At 56.1% G+C, this 20,615-nt stretch overlaps 6 protein-coding genes across 6 annotated transcripts; 3 read left to right on the top strand and 3 right to left on the bottom strand.

Annotated features, from left to right (window-relative positions):
* Positions 1 to 3,453: 3,453 nt before the first annotated feature.
* Positions 3,454 to 9,606, top strand: EsH8_V_000121 (uncharacterized protein; the record flags this gene model as incomplete). The annotated part of the gene is made up of 4 exons (XM_083272637.1): positions 3,454 to 3,675; positions 3,794 to 6,166; positions 6,447 to 6,536; positions 7,789 to 9,606. 4 exons carry the CDS (start codon positions 3,454 to 3,456, stop codon positions 9,604 to 9,606), a joined length of 4,503 nt encoding a protein of 1,500 aa, XP_083125352.1.
* A 516-nt stretch (positions 9,607 to 10,122) lies between these two features.
* On the bottom strand, positions 10,123 to 11,879 carry EsH8_V_000120 (Zn(II)2Cys6 transcription factor domain-containing protein; the record flags this gene model as incomplete). The annotated part of the gene is made up of 3 exons (XM_083272636.1): positions 10,123 to 10,896; positions 11,033 to 11,301; positions 11,429 to 11,879. 3 exons carry the CDS (start codon positions 11,877 to 11,879, stop codon positions 10,123 to 10,125), a joined length of 1,494 nt encoding a protein of 497 aa, XP_083125351.1.
* Positions 11,880 to 12,724: 845 nt separating this feature from the next.
* On the bottom strand, positions 12,725 to 13,971 carry EsH8_V_000119 (uncharacterized protein; the record flags this gene model as incomplete). The annotated part of the gene is made up of 2 exons (XM_083272635.1): positions 12,725 to 13,155; positions 13,293 to 13,971. 2 exons carry the CDS (start codon positions 13,969 to 13,971, stop codon positions 12,725 to 12,727), a joined length of 1,110 nt encoding a protein of 369 aa, XP_083125350.1.
* Positions 13,972 to 14,700: 729 nt separating this feature from the next.
* EsH8_V_000118 (uncharacterized protein) lies at positions 14,701 to 16,478 on the bottom strand (the record flags this gene model as incomplete). Its single annotated transcript, XM_083272634.1, has 4 exons — positions 14,701 to 15,172; positions 15,342 to 15,777; positions 15,843 to 16,355; positions 16,427 to 16,478. 4 exons carry the CDS (start codon positions 16,476 to 16,478, stop codon positions 14,701 to 14,703), a joined length of 1,473 nt encoding a protein of 490 aa, XP_083125349.1.
* Positions 16,479 to 17,738: 1,260 nt separating this feature from the next.
* EsH8_V_000117 (mitochondrial carrier domain-containing protein) lies at positions 17,739 to 18,769 on the top strand (the record flags this gene model as incomplete). Its single annotated transcript, XM_083272633.1, has 2 exons — positions 17,739 to 17,843; positions 17,918 to 18,769. The coding sequence occupies 2 exons, from the start codon at positions 17,739 to 17,741 to the stop codon at positions 18,767 to 18,769; spliced, it is 957 nt and encodes a 318-aa protein (XP_083125348.1).
* Positions 18,770 to 19,732: 963 nt separating this feature from the next.
* Positions 19,733 to 20,424, top strand: EsH8_V_000116 (uncharacterized protein; the record flags this gene model as incomplete). Its single annotated transcript, XM_083272632.1, has 2 exons — positions 19,733 to 19,972; positions 20,062 to 20,424. The coding sequence occupies 2 exons, from the start codon at positions 19,733 to 19,735 to the stop codon at positions 20,422 to 20,424; spliced, it is 603 nt and encodes a 200-aa protein (XP_083125347.1).
* Between the last annotated feature and the right edge of the window lie 191 nt (positions 20,425 to 20,615).

Genomic DNA, 20,615 nt, shown 5'->3' with positions numbered 1-20,615 from the left:
CTAGTACAGCCAGCCCAGCTAGCTGTATTAACACCAACACAGCAGGTAGTTACTACGCTTATTGCCTTATTACCAGCTGCAATCTACTACATCTTTCTAGACAACCTGTTTGCTTCTATACAACTATTTCAGGCCTTACGTATACAGCAGGTTGAAGCTTCTAGGACCTGCCGGAAGGATAGTGGTATAGATGAGATCTTAGTTGCTGAGAAAGAGACTAAAGGACGGGGAATTCCATAAGGCGAGATACACTATATCTCTACATCAGACAGGCAGGTATTACACTTCTACCTACTTACCTACTTACCTACTTACCTACTTACCTACTTACCTACTTACCTACTTACCTACTTACCTACCTACCTACCTACTAACTATACTATAGGTTAACTAATTCACATGGAAGGATAATGCTCTTATGCTCTTCCTTACAACTATCTTCCAGAGTAGTGAAGAGGTTATACACGCCTGCCGCCGGCCAGCTGGAGACTCTACTGTAAAGCAGGCTGCCCGGCAGGTCTTTAGTCCAGACGTCCAGAAGGACCTTCCAATACCTAGAGCAATTAATATATATAACCACAGAATAAATAATGTTGATATAGGGGATCAGATAAGGTCCTATTATTAATACGGCCGCCTTATTCGTCAGGGAGGTTGGCAGGCAATTGCCTGGAATTTCCTACTGGAAGTAGTAGTTGTAAATAGCTTCCTACTACAGCTCTAGGGCAACCCTATATGGAAGAAGGTGAAAACCTAGTATGAGTGGCGGAAGCTGCTTGCAGCTGCACTTATTAAAGAGTTTAGGCAGGCAGGAAAAAGTAGGCAGATTTCACAGCCACAACAGGCTACAGACAAGAGGAATACCTCTATTGCTTGGCAAGACCACCATAAAGGATCAAGAAAGGTTAATTCACCTTATGTCTATTATAGTAATACAAGGGCAATAAGGTCGCATAAGACGCTAGGCGAGATATCTGGGAATAACCTCACACAGCCGCTGCGGCGGAAGACGCAAAAGGGCTGTTTAGATTATGATGTAGCTCTTTATATCAACAGAGATTGCTGGTACCTCTGGCATACCCAAAATCTATAGGTAATAGAGGTACTAGATATCTATTGGTTAACTCACTGGTTGACTACACCCTTATTGGCTCTACCCCGCCCTTGGCGAAAATGGGGCTAGTTGGCACTCAATGGGATAAGCGTTGCTACATAGGTCATTAACACGATTTTATTTATTTCCTCTTCATCTATGAACCCAAGTATGCAAAACAAGATCACGATGTTTGTAGCAACAGGTTCAAGATACCAAAAGCAATTGCTGCAAGCAGCAAAAGAATCTCCTCGACGGGGAATTGAACCCCGGTCCCCTGCGAGCATGTAATCATGACAAGCAGATATCCTCACCACTAGACTATCGGGGATTGGTGGATGTGTTCATCCAGTGATAGTTGGTTGGGGTGCTCGGACCAATCTGGTACTTAAGAATGAAGCATTGTGCGATCGCTCGTTGGGTGAGAAAACTTTCCGCAGCAAAAAAGAACTCCTCGACGGGGAATTGAACCCCGGTCCCCTGCGAGCACGATTATTCATGACAAGCAGATATCCTAACCACTAGACTATCAAGGATTGTGGATCGAATGATTGGTGAAGATCGAGGGACCCAGCCACACTAAGGACCTGGGATTGAGCCACATCCCCCGTTCCCCACATACCGTGCGTGGGTGGCAGAACCGTCCTCAACTGACCGACAGCGTGTGCCTGTATTCCCGGGATGCCGAAGTGGTCGTCGGGCCGGGGCACGTCAGCTTCCAAAAGCACGTGCGCCATCTATCGTTCTCGTCGCAGTGGAGGTATTTGATGGCCCGACCCTTGGCAGGGTGTCGCGGAACTTCGGTTGTTAATCTGCTTGTTTGATTACGTTTTCTCTTATTGGTAGACAAAAGCCCTGGTAAGCCGGAGCATTGCATTGCACAGCCCCAAAGCCAACTCGGGGACATTCATCGCTCACGGAAGAGACCACACTTCGGTTCTGCGCAAGGACAATGTTGAAGAGCGCGGCAACGGTCCAGGCTAGGCTATGATGTCGAGAAATAGCATGCTAACGGTGCAACCTTGCTGCATAGGGTGTGAAGGGGCCCTAGGTGCAGCGGCTACATCGTATGATAGTCGTCCTGCCTTGGGCTCCAACGCGCTGGCCTGGAAATGCGAGGATGAGATTTGTTCGCTTGGGGTGTAATGGGGAAGACGGGGGAGGGGGAGTGGCGGCGGTGTAGCATTGGGGTCCGAATTGGAGTACAGGGTATGCCAAACTCGTCTTCCCCCCGCAGAAGACTGGAGCTTCCCCATGCTCAGGAGGATGATGCCGCGCAAATGCAGCTTTGGTGACTCTTTAGCTGAGACATTAGTTGGGCTGAAGACGCGATAGGGAAAAAATGCCAAGGGCTGAGGTTCCTGAGGAAGCCAACGTCTAGCAGCCCGCTGGCACTATGCCAAACTTCACATTCTCACCAAGGACAAAAAATGTGGAGGGGTTGTGCTAAATCCACAACGGACCGCAGTGGATGATCGGGGGGTGGATGGCGCCGACCCCATCCAACCACATAACGGGAAAGCAGCCGCACAAGCCGGTGCCTTTAGTCAAGACACGTCTGGGCGAAAAGGCTATTTCATCTTCAGTTGTATGGCGGGCAATGGCAAGCCCAAGATGCGCTGTTGCGGCCAAGTTGCTTGGCTAAAGCCACCGAGAACCAGCGTGACACTCACCCTCCCCAAGTTTACGCGGCATTTGTCGGCAAGCAGCCGGCCGATTGGAGAAGGGCTCTCATCCGCCCATCTTGGTCCCTGGGATGCCTCTTCTTACCACGCCGCCAGCATGCAGCACATGGTGTACGGGCATGAGAAAGCGTGATGCGTCTGTCACCCACAACGGTCCATTCTTGAAGTACTGCGGGTATCATCTCGTTCTCAGCCCTTGTCCTAGGCACGCTAACCCATCCCTTCCTTCCAAGACCCCTGGCGCCAACCTGCAGACGGCGCACAATGCATTCCTCCCTCCCGGGTGCGAGCCGCTAGTCAGCCGCCAAGCCGCTTGTCTCTTTCGTTTTTGGTGATGCTAGCTGCCTCAGCACCCACTCGCGGCGCTGAAGGCGGAAAGGCTTGGATCCTGCCATGACGAGACGCAGCAGCTCTGCGGCCAAGCGAACATGAGCTCAAAAGGTAACTTCCTGCCTGGGGGAGACTGGGGTTGTCACTTAAAGCTCGCCCACCCCCAGCCAGGCTGCCTCTGGTCTAGAATTGCTTGTTTGCCTTCCTCTGCTGGTTTGATTCACCTGGCCATCGTTGCAGCTTGAAGGAGCAGCAGGGCCATTATTTACAAGCAAGTTGGTTCTCTCCCGACACATCTTCGTCTTCGTTTGGAACCCTATCGACGACTCCCCACAGACAGCCACCATGTCAACTACGGCGGCGGCGGCGGCGACGCCCACGCCGACTGGCGCCAGAGCTCCCTCGCAGGGAGGCATTTTCGAGGGCATGAACCCGACCGTCTTCAATCCTGCGGACCCAATCGTCATGTTCATTATCCAGGCAGTTATCGTAATCTCCCTAACTCGATTACTATACTGGCCGTTGTCCTTAATAAGGGAGCCAAAGGTTATTGCCGAGGTTATTGCTGTAAGTCACCGTTGAGTTTCTTGATTGCTCGTCATCGAAGTCTCGCATATCCCGATACCTGTCGTCCGCGTTATTTTTTTCATATTATACCAAACATGTACCTAACCCAAGAGCGCAGGGCATTCTTCTCGGACCGTCTGTCTTCGGCCGCATCCCCGGGTTCACTGCAGCCATCTTCCCGAAAGAGTCCATGGCGCCTTTCCGATTGGCAGCCAATCTGGGCCTTGTTCTGTTCCTATTTCTCGTCGGCCTCGAAATCAATCTGTCATATCTCCTAAGCAATTGGCGCACGGCCATCAGCGTCGCGACCCTCGACATGGCCATTCCGTTTGGCCTTGGTGTTGCCCTGGCCTATGGGCTGTACACCGAATTTCACGATGACCCTGGCCTCGCTCCCATTTCCTTTGGCGTGTTTGCGTTGTTCATCGGTGTCGCCATCGCCATAACGGCATTCCCCGTACTCTGCCGCATCTTGACCTCCCTGAAGCTTCTCAACACCACCGTAGGAGTCATTGTTCTCACCTCTGGCATCACCAACGACGTCGTCGGCTGGGTTTTGCTTGCGCTCTGCGTCACCCTCGTTAACGCCGGCGCCGGCGTGACCGCGGTATGGATTCTGTTGGTCTCCGTGGGGTACAGTCTGTTCCTTGCCTACGCCGTCCGGCCTGCTTTTATGTGGGTGCTTCGCCGGACCAAGAGCTTGGAGCATGGCCCCTCGCAGGGTGTCGTCTGCTTGACTATTATGATGGTCCTGGCGTCTGCATTCTTCACGAGTGTTATTGGCGTTCATTCCATCTTTGGCGCCTTTATGGTCGGACTCATGTGCCCTCACGAAGGTGGTTTTGCCATCAAGCTGACTGAGAAGATCGAGGACCTGATTGCGACTCTCTTCGTCCCTTTGTTCTTTGCCCTGTCTGGCATCAACACTAATCTGGGCTTGCTCAACAACGGCAAGACTTGGGGATATGTGATCGCCATTATTTTTGTGGCCTTCTTCTCCAAGGTCATTGGAGGTACTGCCGGTGCCCGAATGAACGGCCTCGTTTGGCGGGAGTCATTCACTATCGGGACTCTCATGTCCTGCAAAGGACTTGTCGAGCTCATCGTTTTGAACATCGGTCTCCAAGCAAAGATCCTCAGCACAAGAACATTCACCATGTTCGTGGTGATGGCGCTCGTCACAACCTTTGCCACCACGCCTCTCGTCATGTGGCTTTACCCTCCGTCTTACCAGCAAAAGCTGGAGCTGTGGAAGAGAGGCAAGATCAACTGGGATGGCACGCCGATTGTGCAGCACGGTGCCGACCACGAGGACGAGCACGACCAGAAAGAGCCTGTGACGAAACTGCTAGTGTATCTGCGAACGGATGGTCTCTCCAGCCTTCTGTCCACCATATCACTATTCACCAGCGGCCAGGGTCTTGCAAACTCCCGGAGCTCGTCTCTCGACAAGCCTGTTCATCGAAGTGGAGAGAAAGGCCTCGTCGAGCATGCTGTTCAAATACCCGACGATGACGCACCGCCCCAGGAGCTCCTGCGCATTCACGGTTGTCGTCTGGTCGGACTCACCGAGCGCAATTCGTCTGTCATGAAGGTCTCCGAGATTGAGGAGTATGCCGGCCACGACCCCATTATCAAGGCATTCGGCACCTCCGCCAACAACACCACCCGAGACGTTGTCGTATCCGGCCAGATCGCCGTTGTGCCGGAGGACTCCTTCGCCGATACCCTGGCTACACAGGCGAACAAGCTGAGCAGCGACCTGATCCTCGTTCCCTGGAGTGAGACTGGTACGATCTCGGAGCTGCCTTCGTTCTACAGCGCGACGACTCGGGGAGACCCCATCTCCACCGGCGACTTCCCCGTCCTCATGTCCAATGTCTTCGACGAGGCGAGACACATTTCGGCTGTAGCAACATATATCGACGCCACGCTCCTTGAGAAGACAAACAAGCTGGATTCGGGCACGAAGAAGCCTCGACAACTTACGAGACACGTTTCCGGTGTCAGCGTGTCCGAGCATCAGGACCCCTCCGCAGCCAGGTTCTTCTCGGCGGAAAGACGGGGGAAGAAGCTGATCCGTGTGCTTTACACCGGCACCGAGGATGACATTTACGCCGTGAAGCTGGGCATCCAACTCGCGCAGAACGAGAACCTCGAGGTCAACATCGTCGACGCCGCCGATCCCGATGCCGAGGCCAACATGCAGTTTGCCCAGATCAAATCCAAGATCCACGAGACCGTCGCCAGCCGTGTCAGCTTCAACAAGGTCACTGTCAAGAAGGACACCACCACCTCGGGCATAGTTTCCGAGCTGTTGGCCCTTCAAGCTGGAGAGAAACGGCCTACCACGTATATCCTCGGCCGCTCTGGCGTCCAGCCAGCCAGCCAGGGTACCGCGGGAGACTCATCAACCGTCGATCCGCGGAAGACGCTGGGTTCTGTCGCCGCTGAAATTGTCTCGGAGATCACGAGGGTTGGCGTGGCCAATGTGAGTTTGTTGGTGGTGCAGGCGAAGCGTTCCGACAAGCAGGCGCTGCAACGCAAGCCCAGTATGTATTCAAATCACGAATAGGTTGGATCTTCTGCTATTTAGTGCAGTCTACGAGATTGAATATGATATCCATGTCTGATGAGGATTTTGCTTGCTCGATCCATCCTGACGCTTGCCGTACTCCACTTTCCACACCACCACCCCCCTCCCTAGCGCGATCATGAGGGCATCACGACCCATGTCTTTGATGGAACCTCATTATTTCCCTCAACCCTAGCGATCCACAACCCCATCCCGCTTCATGAAGGCACAATTCCTGCCGCCTACCATCAAGCAATCCTGCAAGATTACCAGCGCCGATGGTTTAGTGGTAAAATTCTCCGTTGCCATCCAGCAGCGTCGGGGAGCCGGGGGTTCGATTCCCCCTCGGCGCAATTCTTTTGCATCTTGCGCACATCATTAGTCTTGCGGCTTGCAAGACCATTATTTTTTAATGTCTGTTGCATTGCTTGCTTGTTATGACTATCTAATTGCTGGCTGTTGCACGATGAACGGACGTCACCAGAAATGATTTGCTCGTTTTGCTTGCAAGTATTCGATTAAATGTCTGCCTCGTTTCAAAGTTCTATGCTGTTAACAGTTAATTTACTATGGATTTGGTGAGTGAGATGTTTTAAAAACTGTTGACAAGACTCGAAGGAACCCGGCTGTTCACAATCACACAATCACGGATTCTGAGCCGGATGAGCACTTATCAGTAATTATTGCGCCAATAAGCCGATTTCTGATTGAACGGTGTCAATAGCAGCCACTGGGTCACTGGGATGTGCCTCGAATAAAGCCCAAAGAGTCGCGGCTTTTGGCATCAGGAGGATCAATGGACACATCGGGCAGTCGACGAAGCCCCTTGCAAGCTCTATGCAGCTTGTTGACCAGCCTCCCCAATGCGGAAGCTGGGCCCATTGATGAGAGGTAGATCAAAACTGTTGCTCCTGTATGGGTTTGCCGGTACAAGATCTTGAGGTTTTTGGTCAGCTGCAACTTCATTTCCTCCCCTGGCATTCCAACAGTCAATTGCTTTTAAATACGCGGTACCGGAACCACGGCCAAGTTCCCATGCGCCTGGCCTGGCAATTTTGCATCTGGCCCTTTATGGAGCTCAAGATTGCGACGGAGACTTCTGAAAACCTAAATAGCCTCCGCCTGGTTAAGATTTATGATCATCCTGCGAAATGCCCGTAGAGGCCTTCGCTGCGAAATCAATCTTATCTGCTCTACCCATGCACCATCAGAGCGCGCTATGGCGACCTATCACCCCCACTGTCACCTGCCGTTTTAGGTTGCAACCTACCCCACCGGAGACTTATCCCGCCGTTGCCGGGCAGGCCATGATCTGAACCTCATATACCACGCCTGTCCGCCTCGCAGACCCCTTCGCCACTCGCACTTCACGCGTGCTGTGCACAGTGAATGAACTTGAAATTGAGATCATCTAGAAACTTTTCTCATTTATATTGATAAAAATGGGCAATTGGCCTCTGAGCGCCTGCTCGCCGAGGCGAGGGCTGTTGAGGGCGCTCGTGGTGGCATCCCTCGCAAACCTAATCTGTGGCTCTCAGTTCCAAGTCCAACAAGCCGACAGATATTCCGATCTGAGTTCCCGGGGCCCTAGGAAGGAACATCTTCTAGCCAAGGTCGGCCGGCTTGCGTACGACATAGACACAGAGGCCAGCATGGTATCGCCGCCGTCGCCGGCGAGGACACCGCTGCTGGAATGTTTCCAAGTGGCCCAGCCCGTGATTCAGCAGCCGGGTGGTGAATCGGCCACCGTGACTTTGATGGAGCATCAATTCGCGCACAGCTATGGCGCCCCCTTCGTCGGCAGCTACACGCCGCCGGACTTCGACTTCGACCACGTTGTGATCAACTTCACCGTCGAGGTCAAAGGCAGGCAGTTCGACCGCTGGGGCAGTGTGTACCTGGGCGATATCAACATTTTTTCGACGTCCACCGCCGAGCCCACTCCCAACGGAATCACCTGGACCTGGCTCAAGGACGTCACGCCCTATCTCTCCCTCTGGAAGGAGCCGCAGACTCTCATCTTCCAGCTCGACAACGTGATCACGGACGTCTACACGGGTCTCCTGAACTCCACCCTCACAGCCACCTTCTTCAAGAGCCCCATCCAAAGCGGCGGCCAGGCCCCCGCAGACCTAATCCTGCCCGTCTCCGCGCGCAAAAGCCCCGCCACCGCCAGCTTCTGGACATACCCCGAGGAGGACGCCAGCATCTCCCTCCAGTTCCCCCGCAACGTGAACCGGGCCGTGTTCTCCGTTTCCGTCAAGGCCCAAGGCAATGACGAGTTCTGGTGGAGCAACGTGCCGCTGTCGGCCGTCACCTCCTTCCAGCCCGACGTTGGCACGTACCCGGGGTACTCGCCGTTCCGGGAAGTCCAGGTCCTGATCGACGGCCAGCTGGCCGGCGTGCACTGGCCGTACCCGGTCATTTTCACGGGCGGAGTAGTGCCACAGCTGCACCGGCCGATCGTGGGCATCGACGCCTTCGACCTGCGCGACCACGAGATCGACGTCAGCCCATGGCTGCCGCTGCTGTGCGACGGCAACAACCATACGTTCAGCATCAAGGTTGTTGGGCTGGTGGACGATGGGGTGGCGAGCGCGAGCCTCTCAAACACCACAGAAGGCAGCTGGTACCTCGTCGGCAAAGTGTTTCTGTGGTTGGACGAGGAGGGCAGCGTCACGACGGGTGCTCTTGGAACCACCGTGAACCAGGACCCGGCGGTCGACTTCTCCCAGAGCCTTACGCAGAATGCGACCGGGTTCAATTCAAGCCTGGACTATACGGTGACCGTGCAGAGATCCTTCTCCATCACCTCCCAGCTGAGTACGCAGAAGGGCAACGGCACAGCGACCTGGACGCAAAGCCTGTTGTACTCCAACGTGGGGGGCCTCTTTTTGAACGGGTACGGCGGCGTCAACAAGTTCTCGACGGCGGGGCAGGAGACGGCACGGGTTCCCGGCTGGGACTACGAGACGAGCTTCTCGTACCCTCTGTTTTGCAACACCACCGCCACGTACCTCCCCGAGGGCAACCTGACGCTCTGGGCACAGCTGGACCAGGGGCTGAAGCTCGAGGTCCAGGGAAACACGGTCTACCCGACGGGTCTCGAAGCGTTCGAGAGAGACGGAACGGAATGGGTTGGTAGCGTGATCGACACCGACAGAAACGGGACTGCGAACTACTCCCGGTACGGGGACAACACCGTCACGTCGGGAATAGGAGACGCGCACCAGATTTTCCGCTTCAGCGGGCTGACTGGCGATGACGCCCACGGAAAAGGAACGCAGTTGTACTTCCGGGATGTGACCGCGTATAACAACACAGTTGTAGCTGACCACGAGGTTGGCTCGGGCTAGAGTATTAGCGGTAGTGGCTAGAAGGGGGCAACGCTGCTCTGTCGGCCCCCGAAGCAATGGTTCGAACGATTTATTCCCGTCTTATTCGTCGAAAGCCTTGGTGCTGTGAGTTTCTGCCATGGAGCCGACTAACAACAGGTGATGACCGTAGACCATCGGTAACCTACTCGCACCTCACTACCGAAGACACTGTTTTCTTTGACCTTGTCTCAAGCTCCTCAGACTCTATCATAGCCAATACTTCAAATTTCCCGGCCTTGGTCTCCAATGTCCAATGAGCCGTATCCAGAGCCACACGTATCTGCCGCCCGTAAACGAGGAGTGAGATGAAGGCAGACGGCTCTTCCGTGATCTACCCGGCAAGTTTGCAGAGAGTGCCCACCGGCATATCTTCGCAACAGGGCGAAGACATTTCAAGCTGATGACGTAGGCGCATGTGGCACCAGTGTAAACCGAATGCATCCACCGCGACAATCTAGACCCAGAGGTCCGGGTCTGCGCGACGGCCGCAGACACTCAGAACAGCGCCACCTCGACGTTCCTCCGCCGGGCCTGCTCGTCAATGTCATACGCGTCGTCGCCCGCGTTCCACGCATCGTCCAGCATCTCGGCGATGTTGCGGGCGTTGGCCGTCTCGCCGTACGGCCGGCAGACGACGGCGACGCGGCGGAGCGACTCCATCCAGGCCGGCCGGCGCAGCAGGATGGAGACCTCGAGCCGCGCCGCCACGTACGGGTAGAGGACCGAGTTAGCCGCGAGCAGGTGGGCGTACTCCGGGCGGCCGCGGGTGTCGCACAGCGCGTCCATGGCGGCCACCAGGCGGCCCAGCAGCACCTCGGTCGGGGGCGTCGCCGGCGCGCCGCGGCCCCGGAGCCCGCCCCGCAGCCGGCGGCCGGTCAAGACGCCCGCAAGACGGTATGCCTCCCACAGGTGGACGTGCGGGACCTCGCCGATGTCGCCGGGCCAGGCCAGGAAGGCCGGCTCGGAGGACTCGTCCTCGATGGCGGAGAAGATGTCGAGCAGCGACCGCGGGAGGCTGGAGATGGACTCGGTCCCGCCCCGGCCCCCGCCCGGCGAGGAGCTCTTGGCCGACCGCAGCCTTGCCCAGATCCCCAGCGTGAGTCTCGAGCGCCCGCGGACAAACGTGGGCATGTCCATGAGCGCCATGAGCTCCAGGGGGAACTGGGCCTCCGCGTCGGCCACGAGGCGCGAGCCGCGCAAGTCTCCGCAGAGACCATACACAGTCGTCATGAGTTCTAGGTGAACGGACCAGGGGGAACCCTGAAAGAGCTGCGAGAAAAAGTTAGCAGAGAGCACGTCGATACGCACTTATCAATAGTTGAGACGATGCTCGAGGGGGAAAAAGAAGGGTTTGAGCCATGCCATTGAAAGACAATGCAAGGCAAGTATAAAAAGAGAGGCTCACGTTCAGAGTGCAGATGAAAAGCCCAGCGAACATGACTCCCATGTTGACCGTCCCGTCAAAGCCGTCCAGCTGCTTGCGGAACAGAGATATGCCGCGGACGTAATACTCCTCGAACAGCGGAGGAGGCCTGGACGGGCTCGAAACGTAGAGATGCGTGGCCAGCAGTATGGAGCAGAGCGCCTCCGATTCCATCGCCAACTGGCGGAGTTTGGTTCTGAACGAGTGGTCCCGATGAGTCGAATAGAGCATGAAGATGGTCGTCTCATAAACTACGGCGGAGACCTGTTAGATGGTGAATCGATGCATACATATCGTATTCGACACGTGAGTCAGGGATATCGAACGGCAAGGCCATGCAAGATCCCCACGAGACAAGTTTGGAGAGGTGCGACTTACACTCTTCGAAAAGTCGCCGGTCCTGCTCCGTAAGACTCGGCCGGATCGGTTCGGTCGGAGACGGCTCGGAGCCCGGCCCCAGCCGGCGCGGGGACCTGCCAGAGAGCCCGGATTCCGCAGGAGCTGACCGTCCGGAACCACCGCCGGAACCGCCAGCCGGACCAGGCAAACTCGGCGAGCTGCTCTGCGACCCGTGGATGCTGCCGAGCTCTCCGGGCGCGCGGCCCGGCCCGGACAGCCTCCTGCGCTTGGGAGACGGCGTGTCCGCCACGGGCGCCGAGGCCCCGGCGAAGCGCCCGCGCGAGGCGATGCCCGCCCCCCACCGGAGGACGGTGTTGTACCCCTCGCACTCGACGCCCTGGCCCAGACACTGCAGGCAGTCGGGCCGCGTCTCGTCGCACTTGCGGTGGCGGCGTTTGCATGTCAGACACCCGCTCCTGGTACGCGACATGGCCGGCGGGTTTCGGGGCCACCGACGGTATTCAACAGCGCGCGGCGGGATCAATCATGGGTGTCTCTGCAAGGCTCCGTGATCAAGATCGGCGTATGCATCGAGAGAGCCTAGAGTCTTGAGAAGTCTCGATAAACCAGGCATTCAAACTTTTGTGACCACTTATCAAAGTCTCGGCCGAGTTGGTCGTGGTGCAATGGACTTGATTGAGCATTTGGGCAAAAGAGAGTTGTCATCAGAGATTGGCATTTCAGGGGAATGTGCTTATTAATACTCCCCCGGGGCCTCTCTACCGTCGGCGACATCCAGGACAGTTAGTGCATCGTGGGGCGTTCCCTCCAGCGGTCGACAGGGCCCCGCTCGCGCCTAGGGCGTAGCGGCATGTTTATAGTTTTCTGGTTGTTGGGTTCTGTCTGCCTCTTGTTCATAGTTCCGCAGAGCGTTGTCGCCCATTGTCCAGCGTGCCAAAGTGAATGTTTTTACTCTATTATTTTATTGTTCCATCGCCAGTTCCGCCCCGATGCTTTTTTGTCCATCGTACAAGGTACGTACCGCGTACCTTTCCATTCAATTCCTCCAAGAAACAGTCTTCCTACGTCGAGAATGATCCAAGCCATCTCATCCGACCAAACCCCTTCCCGGCGCGCTGCCGAGACCCCGCGAGACCAGGTAGTGTGTGGGATTACACATCAAGACTTGCAACCCTGGGTTCGATCTCCGTACACATTGTGATCCGGGAGATGTACCGTCTGAACCAAATCCCAATAGCACCTCCACCTCCCTCCCATCGCCCGCCAACGCCGCCCAAGCCTCCCCAGTCCATCCAGTGACCGTCCCAGCGCCCATCAAACGAGGAGCCTCTGTATCTGCCTCTCGAGGTGCCTCCTGTGCGCCTCGCCGACGGGGCTGGGGATCTCGCCGAGGATGTTCTTGATCCGCTCCATCAGGAACCCGCGCGGGTTGCACTCGCCGTGGTCGACGCCGCCCTTGTCCCCGGGCCGCCCGATGTCGTGGATCACGAGGTTCATGAGCGTCGAGTAGAGCTCCAGCACGCTCTCCTCGACGTCCTCGGCCTCGGGGATCGGCCACAGCCCCGCCCGCGTCAGGCAGAAGGTCATGCTGCCGAGGATCATGCTCTCGCACCGGTGCGGCCCCATGTACGACGCGTGCCGGCACCACCGCGGGCCCTCGTCCACCATCACCAGCTTCTCCGCCAGGTCCCGGAACACGTCGACGATGGACTGGATCGTCCGCGTGCGGATCTCCGTGATGCGCTCTTGATTGCGGGCGGTCAGCATACACTCCCCCATGTCTCTGAACCCGCAGATGGCCTGATGGACACACCCCGCGCGCCCCCAAAAAAGAAAAGGAAAGAAAAAAACAAGGAGAAAAGGGGTAAAAGAAAAGACATACCAATAACATCCGGCGGCATGCTCAGCTCCCCGAGCCCGCTCTCCGCGCCAAACAGGCTCCCGCAGGCCTCCATGACCATCCGCCGCGCCGTGCTCTCGAACAGCTGCTTGTGGCCCAGCTCCCACGAGATCCACAGCAGCTTGGCCATGAGCAGCCCGCCGTCCCGCCCGCCGACGCCGCTGCTGCTGCTCGTCCCCGGCGCCTCGCCGATCCCCGACGCCCACGTCTGCAGCCACGGCGTGAGCATCGGCGTCGCGTCGTAGTAGTGCGTCAGCACCGTCAGCTCGTACAGCTTGTCGATGGACAGGCTCCGCGGGATCCGCGCGAACCGGCTGTGCGCGATGCTCGCGAAGAGGTCGAACGCGTCCGACTTGTCGTCCGGGAGGTTGACGACCCATTCCTTTGCGGGCGCCGGTGGCGTCGTCCCGGCCGGTGAGGAATGGGCGGTCATGGTGGTGTCTGCTGCCGCGCCGGCGCCGGCGCCGGCCGGCCTCGACTCGGAGAAGTTGCCGTGGAGCATCCGGTCAAAGACGGGCGAGACGCGGGCCATTGTCCGCGAGCAGGCCCGGAAGCTGCGTGCCGGGGTGTTGTCGGCTGTGGACCCGACGATGAAGACGACGTCCCCCCTGCAGTCCAGTTCTGTGGTCTCCGAGGGGCTGGGGTCGTGAAGCGGCGACATCTGGTTGGCTGGTTGGTGTGGTGTGGTGGCTGCGATGATGTTTGATGTTTATATCTTCTTCTTTTCCAGACACGTGAGGTGAAGTCTTCAGATGATTTCCTTGTTCCGCCAACTCTGGAATGGATCTCGCTTCTTGATGCTTTATCACTCAAGGCTCTCGAGATTGCCAGGGGTCTGTTTGGGCGGAGTCTCGTATCCTCAGCCTTATGCCTTTCTATATAAAGCAATGCGCCCCGTGTGCTTTGAACAGATTTTCATCTGATCCGTGGCGCGGGCTATTTCTAGTGCTCTTGCGCCACGCTTGGCCGTGAACTCAACGCTAGAGGGGGCTCATCCGTTCTTTGTTCGTGTGGGGCCCTGCCTCCTTACATACCTAGTATTCCAGTGAATTGGGAGCCGCAGGCCAGTTGAATCGGCGGCCTTTCGGGGGGCGCGGGCACCGAAACTGTCGGAAACGGTCCGGAATGGGGCTGCGGTCACCAATGACCCGCCGGCTGCCAGTCAGAACCATCACGTAAACCATTTTCAATACAGGACAAGACCCTGGCGGGAACAAGCTTTTCAATAAAAAGTCCTCGTCCCTCTGCACTAGTTTCAACTGCATGCTATTATACAATGATGCGTAGAGGCTTGAGCAGCCTTTAATCTACCCCAATTGAATAATGTCCCCAGTGGCCCTTCCCAAAACAGGGAGGAAAACATACACATGTGTCGCCCAACCAGTGCAACCTAACAATAAGACACGCCAACCCAGCCTTCGAGGAACTTTCTGAGCTCCTTGAAATCGTCCAGGCTGAGGCACATTTGAATCTCCCAGCCGGGATCACCATCTGCAGAGCCGGCTGTCCGAGGCAAAACGCTGACGACTCCTTCTTCGGTGCCCCATTGCTTGCGACAAAATATTGGACGGCGGCCATTCGTCGTGGATGGTATGCCAAAGTCCAGGTCGGCTCCAGAGGCGGAAAAAGATCTGAATTTGACGCCGGTGTGGCTGCTGCGCATGGTCCTTGCAAAAGCATAAGTGACTTCCTTGATCTCTTCCGGCTTGGCTTGAGCAAGAGCCCCAAGTCTCTGACACACGTATTCATCGTTGACCGCTTCAATGGCGTCACGGATAGAGGCAGCCGCAGAGGCAATGGCCGGGACGGGCAACGGCGCAAGAACATCGTCCTCGGGCTCCAATTCAACGGCGGAATCTCGCCTGTGGCAAAGTCAGCATTTAGTATACCGAGATATACGGGATGCTAGGCCTGCGGTCCATGAAGTCATGATAGCAACGACAACCTAACATCGATATTGAATGAAATTCTGACAAGCAAATCGCCAGTTCATCGCGTATTACAGATAGGTAAGAACATTATGTGACGTACCTTGGTCCCAAAAGCCGCTCAACAGTGCTGGTGGCAACCACGTTGACCGTCATGTTCCTAAAAAAGGTCTCTGGCAGAGGTGGTCTGAGCCTCGACCGAACGTTGACGGCAGTGGAAAACTTGGTCTTGGCCTTCACATCAACTCGTGGCAGCCTCGCTCGCATGATAGCCAACCAACACCATGCACCCAAACAGTCCATTTTCGACACCCACCGACCATCTCCTTGTTTGGCAAGGATCGCGTCTACTTCCTCTTTCAGTCGGTTCAGACGAGTGGTCGGCATGGTGATGATGATGGATTTCGACTTGCTCTCGAGATAGGACCTCCTAACGGGCTTTTCTGTGTCAAAATCCCATTCAGGAATCTCACGGATAGCAAGGGGGAATCTCGGCCGGTACTGGGTAAGGTCCAAATTTCCATGGACCGGTGTGACTCCTGGATTTGTACATGTCAGTCCGGTGTTCAATTACGTTATAGACTGTCTGTCGATGTTGGGCTACCTTGGAACGGATCTGCTGCGAAGGCCTGAAGTACCAAATTCATTGAGGTACTGTCCACCAGGCAATGATAGATGGCAAATGAAAGAATCAGATAGCCAGACTTGCCGGCAAGGAAGTTAGCCTGAAGGGTCATTGCGGGCATTCCAACACTCCAGTCGACATGTTTCGGGAGGTAGCATGTTAATTCTCTGCGAAGCCAATGTGGCGGGAACGCTTTCTTCCTGAGCCCCTCGACGGTGGCTCCGAAAAAGTCGGAATGAGTCCTGAACCTGAATACGTCCTCTTTGTAGTTAGAAAAAGTCAGAGGCGGTAGGGAGGTGGACTTGGGTCTCCGCCGGGGGTGAAGTCTGGCCAGGCCGTCCTTGTCGATTTTGATATGGCCACTCAGGAAGGGGTATCGCAGGAAGACACCTTCAAGCCTCATGGCAATGACGTTGGCTGCGCTCTCGATGAGGTGAAATGCCGTGTTCTCGAAGTCGAAGACGAAGGATCTCGTGACATACTTGCGGCTCGCTTGGCGTAGACTGTCAGTGACAGGCTGGATCCAGGAATAGCACGACGACGCCTTGGGACGTTGGACTTACTAGCCATGTCGAAAGGGCTGAGGGCGTGAAAGGTAGGGCCGGAAGTATCCATGGCGGCTATGCTGATATCAGGGCTGCGATGTAAGTCGTGAGGGCGGCGTAGAATGTATCTTGGGTAGTCGATTGCTGAAGTCCAAAAAAGCCCCCCAAAAATCAAGAATACTTGCAACTTCGAGGAATACGAATTGCTGAAGTGAGGTCAAAGTGCATGCTGTAGCAGATGTGTTTAGTTGCTCGCGATGGCCCGGAAGTCATTGATCTAGGTTATTGCCTTGTGCGACTCAAAGCGTTGCTTCTCATTCCGCCTTCTTGTCCGTTGGCTCTTGTCTCCCCGTCATTGTCTGGCGTCTGGGGCGCCGCCTTCTCCTGGATGTTTTCCCATCGTGCCTCCTGCTCAATTCGCACCACTCCGCCTTCGTTCTGGGAAGGAAGGGAGATGGCGGATGGATGCGACAGTCATGGTTGAATGATGGGAAACGACGACCAAGCCAGGCGCCATGAGAAGGCGAGCATTTTACCTGTGGCCTCCAGGTTGGTGCCAAAAAGGTGTGGATAGTTGACCACAGAGGATGCACACGTCTAAATCACTGGCCACTTGGTCATGATAAAATGGCGAGGACAAACGCGAACATCGCTCGATGACCCACTTATTCGCCATTGTCGGCGAGCTCGACGCCGATGCATAAGACGGGCCGGACGTCGCGCAAGACGGGGGGCGTCTCTTATCTTATCTTTTTTTCTTTTCGTTTTCGCTTAGGCACACTAGCTACCTGGCTACCATACATCCTACCCTGTCCGGTGCCTCGGATTCGCGATGTCGGGACTGACGTCGTTTGGCGAGTCCAGTCGGTGAGCCAGCTGAAAGTCGCGGCGCGGGAGCAGCCGCTTATCGGGACGAACGGCATCAGCAGGGTATAGCTCGCAATGTGGGTTTCGGCATGTGTTACTAAGTGCTGTGGGATGTCGTCAAGGGTAGAGATTTCCCATGCCTCCCGTCCATAGGGCGAAATTGGCGTGAGTTTGGGCTTTGCCGAGCGCTCCGACGGCGATTCCGTCACATCGGGACGAAGACGTCATAGGCCGCTCACGCTGAATGAGTCGGCCCCACCCAAGCTCCAAGGCCCCCTGCCAAGGCACACACACACGGCAACTGGCTGTTGCTGTCTTGGAGCAATGACGAGACCTTTATTAGTATTCCGCAGCCGGCCACATTCCACCTTGCTTGCTCGTGTGCTCCTCCCAGAACAACCGCATTTCCTAGAGAACACTACAAGAAGGGTAGAAGAGAAAAAAGCAAAAGAAATCATCAAAAATGGCCGAATCAAAAACAAAACAAACGGAGCTCCCGACCTTTTCACCAATCGATTATGGCAAGTTCTTCGGAGCCGGCGCCCTTGCGGCGACCCTCACACACGGTGTAAGCCATCTTCACAGCCTTCCCCGACGACAACACATTGTCTTCACCGTCACACATGCTCATCTTACCTGCAGGCCGCAACACCAATCGACGTCGTCAAGACGCGCATCCAGGTCGACGATGCCATGAAGGGCCTCAACATGATCAACGCGGGCCGCACCATCGTCGCAAAGGAGGGCGCCTCGGCGTTGCTCACGGGCTTTGGCCCCACCGCCGTCGGCTACCTCGTCCAGGGCGGCGGCAAGTTCGCCGGCTACGAGTTCTTCAAGAAGCAGTTCATCACCCTCGCCGGCGGGCCTGAGAAGTCGGTCGACAAGCGCACGGCCATCTACCTCGGCGCCAGCGCGACGGCCGAGTTCTTCGCCGACATCCTGCTGTGCCCGCTCGAGGCCACGCGTATCCGCCTCGTCTCGCAGCGCGGCTTCGCCACCGGCCTGGGCTCCGGCTTCATGCGCCTCGCGCGCGAGGAGGGCTTCAAGGGCTTCTACTCGGGCTTCGTCCCGCTGCTCTTCAAGCAGGTCCCCTACGCCATCGGCCAGTTCTCCGTCCACGAGGCTGCCGTCGAGGTCATCTACCGCAGCATGGGCCCGGAGCGCAAGGCCAAAATGACGCAGCTGCAGTCGACAGGCGTCGAGCTGGCCTCGGGTGTCGTCGCCGGTGTCGCCGCCGCCGTGCTGTCGCACCCCGCCGACACGCTGCTCTCGGCCATCAACAAGGGCGCCGGAAACCCCAACCAGGGCGCCACCAGCCGCATGTTCCAGCTTGCCCGCGAGTTCGGCCCTAAGCGCCTGCTGCTGACGGGCTTGGGGCCCCGTATCGTCATGACGTGCGGCCTGGTCGCCGGCCAGTTTGTCATCTACGCGCAATGCAAGACGCTAGTTGGAGCGCCCGCGGGTATCGAGATTCACAAGGAAGAGTCCTTGTAAGAGCTAAACAGACATTTTAATGAAGTAGAAAAGGCTTAAACGGGGTGGTCAGGCGTTTGGTTGCATCGGTTCGGGACGGTAGAGCGGGTAGATCAGCGACTTTTTAGCTATTTACATTTGATTTAATCGAATATCCCATACACAAGCCTAGGTACCTTCGTGTGAAGATCAGATACTACGAGTGCGAATTTGGTCCGAAGGCATGAGTTTGGCCTGCTCCGGGAAGACACATCAAAGCGACGTCGTCAGCTCTGGAAAGAATACACGACCCAGAAGCGCGCCATCATCATTGTCTTGGGCTCTGTGTGGCAGTTCCATCCGCTGTTGTGACGGATTCTGAGACTGCGCACCTGGCCGAGACACCAGGTGGAGGATGACACCTGCCATTCTCACAGTGGCAGATGCAGCACGGGAGCCGATGATGTGGAGAGACATACTTAGACCTGCCACAGTGTTTCGGGACGCAGGTTGGTGACGGTATATGTGGAAGGACTAGTCGTTGGTCTCCAGCTGGGAGGGAAAAATGAAGCGCTCCTGACTTGCCTGCGCTGATGCGATCGGGTTGCAGCCGTCTCGTACTCGCTAGATGAATATGTCTGGAGGTTTCTATGGTCACAAGACATGGTGTCACGACCGTGTCTGGCTAGAAGGAAGTCCCCAGTCTCGACGTGAGGAAGTCGTAACGAAGGCTACTTCCAGTTCTCCTCCTTCCGCTAAATGCCTCCAGTTGCCATGTCCCTGGCACCTCTGACTTTCCTTCCAAAGCATCCCCGTCTCCTTCTTGCCTGCCGAAGGAGAACTTCCATACTCGGCTTGTAAGCCGGTCCCTTGAGCATCGCTGAACCGCCTCTGACCATCATTTCGACACACTCCGTCCACACAGACGAGCTTGACTCAGAATCACCCACCAAGCAGCTTTACTACCCTCCAATTCAAGCCAATCTCTTGCAGTCCACTGTCACAATGCTTCTCGCTATTCTTTTTCTCCTCTTCGTTTGCGAGACTCTCGTCTCTGCCGAGTCCTTCACCTTGGCTGCTTATGCCCCCAACAGACCCGAGGTTCACGGCAAACCCATCAACGCCTACAACCAACGATTTTACATCGGTCTCGATACCCCTTCTTCATTCTGTCCATCCTCACCGCACATTGCTTGCCCAGAAGGAGACACGACAACTGTCGATGAAGAGTTTACACAGCTACGGGTACGTTGTCATTTTGTCTCTTCTCTCCCCCCCCCCCGATTCCATATGAGATATGGTCCATTGGCTAATCAACGACCCCGGATACAAAGGTTGCTGTACCGGGCGGCCAGGCGGTCTACATCGACTCTGACGGCGTCATCTCGTACACGGCGGCTCATTCCGCCCGTATCCCACCACACTCCACCACCAATGGCTTTTATAGGCACGTCGTAGCACCCCAGTGCTCCCTCGAGGAGGAGATCCACCTTATCAGATATGCCATGCCCGGCCCCGGTCCGAATTTCACCGAGTCCAACATCTACGCCTGTCCTCACTCCATGGTTCCGAGCCGCTGGCTCCTGGAGACGGTTTGGAGACCACGGGAAGAAGATGAATGGGCCGGTCCCTGCTTTTCGTTGGAGGGGCTGCAGTTGCAACGAAGTGAGATAGAGGTTGGAGCGTGGCAGTATTGAGACACTGGTCTTTGTATTTCAAGTATTCTGCGAGTGTCAAGAGTTGACGGGGTGGTGTTCTTTGTCATTCATTACATCCGACTCAACATTGTAGTATAACTAATGCCAAAGTATTAATCATCACAGTAACTGCTGTCATGTACTCGTGGAATGTTATCCCAGCTGAAAGTCCGTCCAGGATACCCTCATCC

This window comes from Colletotrichum jinshuiense, chromosome 5 (genome assembly GCF_051148585.1).
Source record: "Colletotrichum jinshuiense chromosome 5, complete sequence".
Lineage (NCBI taxonomy): Eukaryota > Fungi > Ascomycota > Sordariomycetes > Glomerellales > Glomerellaceae > Colletotrichum > Colletotrichum jinshuiense.
This window is presented reverse-complemented; position numbering and strand designations above follow the sequence as displayed.